General features: G+C 40.4%; 1 protein-coding gene across 7 annotated transcripts in view; it reads right to left on the bottom strand.

Moving 5' to 3' along the window:
- Sik3 (SIK family kinase 3) overlaps nucleotides 1-9,705 on the bottom strand; it is a 286,449-nt gene that overhangs the window by 96,970 nt on the left and 179,774 nt on the right. For all 7 annotated transcript variants that reach the window (XM_045145195.1, XM_045145196.1, XM_045145199.1 and 4 more), the window contains exon 4: nucleotides 2,012-2,173. In XM_045145195.1, coding sequence (XP_045001130.1) covers nucleotides 2,012-2,173 — 162 coding nt within the window. The remainder of the gene's footprint in view (nucleotides 1-2,011; nucleotides 2,174-9,705) is intronic.

Here is a 9,705-nt window from a genome sequence, read left to right as displayed (position 1 = left end):
TTCCATTGTACCTTAAATCCATGCACTCTGGAAATTCTTTCCAAAATAGTGGCTTTTCTGTAGTTGCCCTGCAGATCCTTGTTGGCTAATGACGCCAACTAAAACAATAACCCAGGAGTGGAAATTGTCACAGAGCCCATTCTGGGAGTCGACATTTAAAGGGAGAAGTTTCCAACTTCCTTAGGTTAAAAAAAAAGTTTCCACGATTTTCAAAACATTCTCCTAACGTCTGACTATTTCAAAGAGGGTTTCTATTAAGGAGTAAGCCAGTTACATTTCGTTTTTTACTAAACAATTTTTAACATAAAACTCTCACTACTTAATCTTTAGAGACAGGATTAAAATTGCTTTCAAACAGCAGTATATTAGCCATTAAAAAAAAGACAATATCATTTTCTGTTGGGGACTAAATTTAAGCCATCTCTAAATAACTATTTTACTGCAAGTCCCTTGTTCCTGGCCCAGACATCTGACTGGTACCTGGTAATAGATAGTCTTCCTTGATTTTTCCCTTATTTTTTGGTCTTTTCCATCTTTCCCTGTCTACTACTACCATCCTCACACATGACCTTGCCATTTTACATTCCTTTTAGCTGGTCTTCCTGTGCCTTTCCTCGACCTTTTTCTTTCTATCCATCCTGAAGTGAATTAATTGTGCTTTGTAGTGCAGCAATTTTGCAACCTAATACACAGTCTCTCTCCTGATTTTTACTCAAGGCCCCCATAGCTTTAAAAAAATATTTTGTTTCTTTACAATGAGAAAGAGAGAGAGGGAGAGAGAAAGGGTGTATGTGTGTGAGAGAGAGAATGAGCATGCCAGGGCCTCTTGCCACTGCAAACAAAACCCCAGACACATAGACCACTTTGTGCATCTGGATTTATGTTGGTACTGGGGAATCGAACCGCAGATTGTCAGGCTTTGCAAGCTAGTGCCTTTAACCACTGAGCAATCTCTCCAGCCCACCATACCCTTAAAAATTTTTATTTATTTATTTATTTATTTACTTATTAGAGAGAGATAGCCCAGTAGTTAAGGCGCTTGCCTGCACAGTGAATGACTTGAGTTTGATTCCCCAGTACCCAATAAAGCCGCAGGCATTTGGAGTTCCTGTGCAATGACTGAAGGCACTAGCGTCCCTATTCTCTATCTGCCTCTTTCTCTCTCGCACTCTCAAATAAATATATAAATCAAATATTTTTTAAAATACATTTTGAAAGCTGATAAATTTTCAGTCTACTGAAACAAATTCAGAAGCTAGGAATGGAGGGGTGAGTGTAGCTGGGGTAGAGTTAAAGACAGCACTGCGGGTGGAACTCCTTGGTCAAAAGTGTGCTTAGTAAGCACAAAGCCCTAAACTCAATTCCCAGCTCCAATTAACAAAAAAAAAAAAAAAAAAAGCCTAGGGCAAAGATTGCTTAGGGGGTTAAAGCACTTGGCTGCAAAGCCTAAGGACTCAGCTTTGATTCTCCAGGTCCCACATAAGCCAGATGCACAAGGTGGCACATGCATCTGAATTTGTCTGCAGTGGCTAGAGGCCCTAGCATGCCATTCTCTCTCTCTGTCTCTCTCTCTATCTCTATCTCTATTTCCCTCCCCCTCTCTCTGTCTCTAATAAATAAAAATAAATTTTTAGCTAGGCATGGTGGTGCACGCCTTTAATCCCAGCACTTGGGAGGCAGAGGTAGAAGGATTGCCATGTTCAAGGCCAACCTGAGACTACATAGTGAATTCCAGGTCAGCCTGGGCTAGAGCAAAACCCTACCTCGGAAATAAAAAAGAAAGAAAGAAAGAAAGGAAGGAAGGGAGGGAGGGAGGGAGGGAGGGAGGGAGGGAGGGAGGGAGGGAGGGAGGGAGGGAGGGAGGGAGGGAAGAAAAAAGAAAAAAAATTAAGCCTAAATTTTCCTTAATATTAACATACTTCTTTGTAAGTAGAAATGGTCCCTTGCTTTAAGACACTCCAAAGAGAAGCTCAGTGGTCCCTATTTATCACTTTGGCAATATGTGTCTTACCTGCTATCTTGATATTCAGATTGGCATCCAGAAGCAAATTTTCAGCTTTTAAATCACGATGGACAATGTTCCGACAGTGACAAAAATAGACAGCTGTGACAATCTGTTTGAACTTCCGTCGAGCTTCCTTTTCTGCCATTCTGCCATGGGCCACCAGGTGGTCTGTGTTAAACAAGTAAAGAGTCAGTTCATTCTAGATGCCAACATAACTTAAAGGCAGGCTTAAGAAGCAAAACAAACCATCCCACCAAATGGTGGAGTTAAAGAAGTCCATGAGGGCTGGAGAGATGGCTTGGCAGTTAAAGTTAATGTGCTAGCCTGCAAAGCCTAAGGACTCAGGTTCGATTCTCCAGTACCCATGTAAGCCAGATGGTTCTGGAGTTTGTACACAGTGGCGAGAGGCCCTGGCATGCCCATTCTCTCTGTCTGCTTCTCTTCTCTGTATCTCTCTCTCTCTCTCTCTGCTTGCAATTAATTAATTAAGATAATAAAAAAATTTTTTAAGTCCACCAGCAAAACAGACCATACATTCATGGCTTGCATCTACAAAAAACTAAACAGTAACAAGAATCCTGCCATTCTAAGTCTGAACTCTACTGTGAGGAAGTATGCATACAAGTATGCATAGCACCATATCAGAAAAATGTGTTCTGCGGGCTTAGTGATATCTTCAAGAACTATAATACTCAGCACCCTCTTTTTCACATTCCCCACTGCAAAAGATTATATAGATACACGCAAACACACATGAAGAAAAGCATTAGAAACATTTCCTGTGTTAAGGGCTACATCAAAAGAAAGAGTCTCAACAGTCAATCATTTTATAATACAGTAGACATTGCAAAGAGGGACACTGCTTTACTTAGGATACTGTTTAAGCTAATACCTCTTGCGTTCTTAAAGTTCTACAATTTGACATAAAAATATACTTGAAAAAAATAAGGAAGAGTTTGGAGCTGGATATTGTGGTACACACCTTTAATCCCAGCTCTCAGAAGGCAGAGGTAGGAGGATCACTATGAGTTTGAGGCCAGCACCTGGAACTACAGAGTGAGTCCCAGGTCAGCCTAGACTAGAGTGACACCCTACCTTGAAAAACTTTAAAATAAAAGTTTGACCCATGATCACTATAGCAAGTTCTTCAAGTATTAACAAATAAAGCCAAAAACAAAAAATAAAAAGAAAGTTGGGCGTGGTGGCACACACACTTGGGAGGCAGAGGTAGGAGGATCACCTTGAGTTCGAGGCCACCCTAAGACTACATATTAAATTCCAGGTCAGCCTGGGCTAGAGTGAAACCCTACCTTGATAACCAAAAAAAAAGAAAGAAAGAAAAGAAAAGAAAAGTCAGCTTTGTAATCAACTGGTCCAACTGGAAGAGGATATGTTTGCCACCATATGTATGCAAGATAGTAAGAAATTAAAACCTTAAGCATTATAGATATACATGTTATTGCTTATTTATTAATGGTAACTCTACTAAAATTACCTAATTATTTGGTGATAACTCATTCACCCACAAAACAAGTTATACACACCTTGTCCTTTTTCTTTTCTTTTTTTATTTTGTTTTGTTTTTCAAGGTAGGGTCTCACTTTAGCCCAGACTGACCTCGAACTCACAGTGATCCTCCTACCTCTGCCTCCTGAGTGCTGGGATTAAAGGCTTGCGCTACCATGCCTGGCTGTCCTTTTTAGTAACAGAAAGGAACCAGAGAGTAAAATGTTTGTTAGTACTAGCACTGACTGCCAGGATAGAGCATAGAGCAAGAAACAGAGGAGAAGAGAGAAGAAAGGGAACTACATGGTAGATTCTGAAAATTTTCAAACTGTATTTTGACCACAAAGAACATAAAATTCTGGAGTGTAAATATGACAGTTACTTTAAGAACATGTCTTGGGGTGGAGGTACAGCTCAGTGGTAGAGCATGACCTTAGCATGAACAAAACCCTGGGTTCAATCCATAGCACCAAAAAGGAAAAACAAAAAAGAACATTGATAAAAATACATAAATTACTAGGAGAGGCCCTTCAAGCCAAGTATGGCAGAACATGCCTATCATCCAAGCTTTCAGGAGGTTGAGGCAGCAGTACTCTACATCAAGGCCAGCCTGGTTGGGGGAAAAAAAACATTTAAAAGAACTGCCATGGGCTGGAGAGATGGCTTAGCAGTTAAGCACTTGCATGTGAAGCCTAAGGACCCAGGTTCGAGGTTCGTTTCCCCAGGACCCACATTAGCCAGATGCACAAGGGGGTGCACACGTCTGGAGTTCGTTTGCAGTGGCTGGAGGCCCTGGCCGTGCCCATTTTCTCTCTCTACCTGCCTCTTTCTCTCTGTCGCTCTCCAATAAATAAATAAAAATATACAAAAATTAAGAAAAGAACTGTCATAATTTTTGTTTACTATACACAAGATCTTTGAAGTACTTTTTAAGATTTTATTTTTATTTATTTATTTATTACAGCGGGAGAAAGAGAAAGAGAATGGGCACACCAGGGCCTCTTGTCATTGCAAACGAACTCCAGATGCATGTGCCACCATGTGCATCTGGCTTACGTGGGACCTGAAGAATCGAACCTTGGTCCTTAGGTTTCACAGGCATATGCTTTAACTGCTAAACCATAACTCCAGCCCTGAAGTATTTCCCTCAAAAAAACAATCATTGTTATTTCCAAGATTACCAATTTAACAGAAGAAAAGAAAAGAAAAGAAAAGAAAAGAAAAGAAAAGAAAAGAAAAGAAAAGAAAAGAAAAGAAAAGAAAAGAAAAGAAAAGAAAAGAAAAGAATGAGAAGTCTCTGAACCGGAAGTTAAAGGCAATAGCTTTCCATGGGTGGTTAGCAGTTTGTGACAGATGAGCTCACACTTCTGTGCGTTTAGACTTCTGGTGAGATCTGTCACATGAACTTTAAACAACACAAAGTCCCTGACTGTGGATAGCAACTTAGCACAAGCTGTTAAAGAACTGGGCATCCAACAGAGGCAAAATGCTATATTGTATGTTGAGTTCATTCTCTAACAGTACCTGTTCCTTTGACACCCTATTTCTCTAAAGAGGAACCTAATTATTCTAATAATATGTTTTACTTGCTAAACTTTGTCTAATTAAAGAGCTTTGAAGAAACTGCTATTCTTGAAAAACATAAAAATAAACTCTTGTGAAGGTTTACCATCAGAAGCTCATTTGGCCAAGCCACCCATTAATTAAAATGCCCAAGAGACATTCGTCTGGCAGTAAATACTAATTACCAAAACACATCAAAGAGCTTCTTAAACGCGACAGAATGATTAGTTTTGTGATTTCAAAAATAAGTGATTTTCTTTCATTAAAAAAATATAAATTTCTAAGTACCTTATTTTCCCCAAATGATTAGAAAGTTCTCAAAATTGTTATAGAGGCCAAGAGCTGATGGAATGTAGCCTAGTTCTGTTTTATCTCTACAATGACACATTGATTGTCCTTGGACAAAATATTTATACTGCCAATACCCCCCACCTCTCAATCTGCTAATAGAAATAAACTTTTGCATGCCATAACCAAAGAAAGGTTAGGGTATTTGGTAATGAACTTGTACTATGATTAAGAGTTATCATACAAGGGGAAAGTGTGGGGGGTGGAGAGGGAGGGAATTACCATGGGATTTTTTTTAATAATCATGGAAAATGCTAATAAAAATTTTAAAAATTTAAAAAAACAACTTTATTTATTTATGAGAGAGAGAGAATAGGAGAGTCAGGAGACTCTAGCCACTGCAAATGAGCTCCAGAAGCATGTGCCACGTTGTGCATCTGGTTTATGTGCATTCTGAAGAATGGAGCATGGGTCCTTAGGTTTTGCAGGCAATCACCTTAACTGCTAAGCCATCACTCTAGCCCAGCGTGACCACTTTTTAATACCTCTGTGGCCATGTCTGTTTCTATATCTAGCTCTTCGCTCCACATTATTGGTGGTTAGTTATTGAAGCTCATATTTTCACAATTATAGTTTTGTAAAGACTGTTGCATATCATTATCTGAATAAATATATCAAATGAATTTCTACAGAGGAGATGGCATCACCAAAGGATTACTGTGTTTCAAAGGCATGTTAATCCTTATTATGTATTTCTCTCTTAGAAACTCTGTCCTGGGTTATGCCTCAGAAGGCCTGGGAGTCCTTTGCCTGCCCTGATCCTTGGAGCAGCCGTGCCCCTCCTGCACGCTGGGCTCTGGTATCCCTGGCAGTAGGAAGGCTGGGCTGCGAGCCTGGGAATGTGCATTCACTCATCACACTGAGGGACATTTTGACCTTGCCATGTGTCTGTAGTCCCAGCTATAAAATATTCACAAGTATGTAACTCTTTTGCTATTTTGTAGTTTTATAAATTATATATAAATACAAATATATTCCCCTTTTGTCCTTTTCCTACTTCCTTCTTTTTTTTCTTTGTCTTTTTATTGTTGACATTAGACTTGATTTTATAGTACACTTCTGTTTTTTTAGTAGTCAAGTATATAAATGTTCTGCTATCTTCTTAAAAACAAGAATAATATCATGGAGTTAATCTCTGGAGTATTACTTTTAATAAAATAAAGTTAAGCATTATTTAATATTTTTTTAAAAGCAAAAAAAAAAGAGTTATCATACATGACAATTTTACTTATCTTATTGGTTTTTCGGGGTAGGATTTCACTCTAGCTCAGGCTGACCTGGAATTCACTATGTATTCTCAGGATGGCCTTGAACTCGTGGTGATCCTCCTACCTCTACCTCCCGAGTGCTGGGATTAAAGGTGTACACCACCACGCCTGGCTCAAAACTTTTATTTTTAAGGATGTTTTAAAACACGATTTTTGCTTTGCTTTGTTTTTTGTTTTTGTTTTTTGTTTTGTTTTTCAAGATAGGGTCTAGCTCAGGCTGACCTGGAACCCACTATGTAGTCTCAGGGTGGCCTCAAACTCACAGCAATCCTCCTACTTCCCAAGTGCTGGGATTAAAGGCATGCACCATTTTTTTTTGTTGTTGTTATTGTTTTTAAGGTAGGATCTTGCTCTAGCCCAGGCTGACCTGGAACTCACTATGTAGTTTCAAGCTGGCCTCAAACTCATAGTGATCCTCCTACCTCTGCCTCTTGAGGGCTAGGATTAAAGACGTGAGCCACCACACCTGGCTTGAAACATGATTTTTGAAGGTCCACTTGATGCCATACAGGGAATAATGCAATATTTCATTAATTAGATTATAAAGTTCTTCAAGACAGTCATGCTTAAAGGAGCTTATTCTACACACTAGCTGTCACTTTTCCTAGTCCTGATTTAAAAGTCTATGGCAGGTTGGAAAGATGGCTTAGCGGTTAAGCCGCTTGCTTGCAAAGCCAAAGGACCTCAGTTCAATTGCCCAGTACACATAAGCCAGATACACAAGGTGGCACGTGTATCTGGAGTTTGTTTGCAGTAGCTGGAAGCCCTGGTGCATCCCCCCCCCTCTCAAATAAATAAAATAAAATAAAAATTTGTGGTATGGGGCTGGAGAGATGGCTCAGTGGTTAAGGCACTTGTCTGCAAAGACTAGGACCCAGGTTTAATTCCCTAATACCCACATAGGCCAGATACACAAATTGGCCCATGCATCTGAAGTTCATTTACAGTGGCTAGAGGCCCTTGCATGCCAAATTCTCTCCCCCTCCCTACTCCTCTCCTTGCAAATAAATAAAAATATTTAAAATTTTTTGTGGTAGCATATGGTGATAACTATAATGCTTAAACTATACAGAGCCTTAACTGTAAACTTTCCCCAAGTTACCCAATGTATTCCTGTAATTATGGATAAAGACATGCAATGGCCAGGCATGGTGGCACACACCTTTAATCTCAACACACAGGAGGCTGAGGTAGGAGGATTGCCACCGTGAGTTTGAAAACACCTTGAGACTATATATGGGGGTGGGGGAAATCACTTTTTTTGTTTGTTTGTTTTCTAGGTAGGATTTTGCTCTAGCTCAGGCTGACCTGGAATTCACCATGGAGTCTTAGGGTGGCCTTGAACTCAAGACAATCCTCCTACCTCTGCCTCCCAGGTGCTAGGATTAAAGGCATGTGCCACCATGCCAGGCTGGAAAAAAAAAAAGTCACTTTGTGAAAACTATTAGCTAGGAACATCAGTATTTCCTTGTGGCTCCTATGCTTGGTGCCTTGGGCTATTCATGTACAGATCTCTTTGTGGCGGTCTCACACACACTTTAGCCTCAGCTTTCACTTTTGCCCACTGGATTGCCCCTCCTGTAACTTTGCATTCAGTATAAACCTACAGGTCTGGCAGGGTTGTCAGGAAGTCCACAGGCTGCAGCGGTTTTCAGTCCCTGCCTGCTGACAAATGGCTGCTTTATATCCTATGTGCTCAATAGGCAGGCACCAGCAAAAATTCAGTTTTGAATGTGATATTTATCTCTGTGTGAAGAAGCTACAGTAGTAACCCAGCCTAGTCTTAAGACATCTATGTAGGATTTAAATGAATACTGGGGCACTTTTACACAGCAAATGAAGCAAAACAGGTCCTATATCCAGTCAATATTAAAAGTAAAACATAGTTCAAACCATGTCGGAAGTCCAGCAGCAAGGAACTCTGAAGAGTCATTCTACATCTTCCAAGCAAATCTAGGAGCTAGCCTTCCTATGTCCTGGCTAAATATATCAGCCTACAGCCATTATGGAACTACACACACAGGACCCTCCCCAGTCACACAGATCTCAAGAAGACATGCTGTACCAAGTCAGCTAAGACTTCTACCACCAACTGACTGTTTGCTTGTGCCTGGGGCAAATTTAAAGTTTTTCTCTAGTGCAATTTCACTCTAGCCATCTAAACCATGGGCATGAGGTGACTGAGTTTTCTCCCAGTTCAAGTTCTTATCAAAAGTAGAATCTTTCCGCCTCGCAATACCTTCACGAGACCCTCTTAATAGCAGAAAAAGAATATGACATCAAAATAAAAAAAAACTAATGGAGAAAGGGAGGGGATATGATGGAAGAGTAGAGCTGTAAAGGGGGAAGTGGGAGAGGAGAGGGAAATTTCATGGTTTATTGTCTGTAAGTATAGAAGTTGTCAATAATAATAATAACAATAACAATAAAGTAGAATCTTCCTCTCTCCTTCCTGCTGGTCAACCCCACGGTCATCATCATCTGAGTGGAGCTGTGGGCTGTGTGGGGTTCAGTTTTAGAATCCAAGAACGCGGCCTGGCAGTACTTCCAAGCTGCCGGCAGATGCTGTTTGGCCAGTTGCATGGGCTGAGCAGCTTGGGCCCAAGCTAGCCATACAAGTTAGAGCAAAAGCTAGACCTCAATTGTTTTCTTCTATTCTTCCTCCAGCACTGGCCCTGGATCCCTTCTCTGCGTGAGTTCTAGACCCCTGATCCAATGTATGATCTAAAGCCAGTCCTTGCCTGTCTCTAGGGCCCATTTTCCCTGTCTGTGAGCTGTTTTTTGTTGTTGTTGTTGTTTGTTTGTTTTTTTCTGATGTTGTTTTCCAAAGTAGGGTCTCACTCTGTATTCTCAGGCTGGCCTTGAACTCCTGGCAATCCTCCTATCCTCTGAGTTCTGAGATTAAAGGCATGGGTCACCACATCCTGCCAAGTTTTAATTTTATTTGCATTATGTGTATGTGTGTGTGTGCATGTACACGCCTTGCAACTACAAAAGAATGCCAGATGCTTGGGT

The sequence above is a fragment of the Jaculus jaculus genome, chromosome 3 (genome assembly GCF_020740685.1).
Source record: "Jaculus jaculus isolate mJacJac1 chromosome 3, mJacJac1.mat.Y.cur, whole genome shotgun sequence".
NCBI lineage: Eukaryota > Metazoa > Chordata > Mammalia > Rodentia > Dipodidae > Jaculus > Jaculus jaculus.
This window is presented reverse-complemented; position numbering and strand designations above follow the sequence as displayed.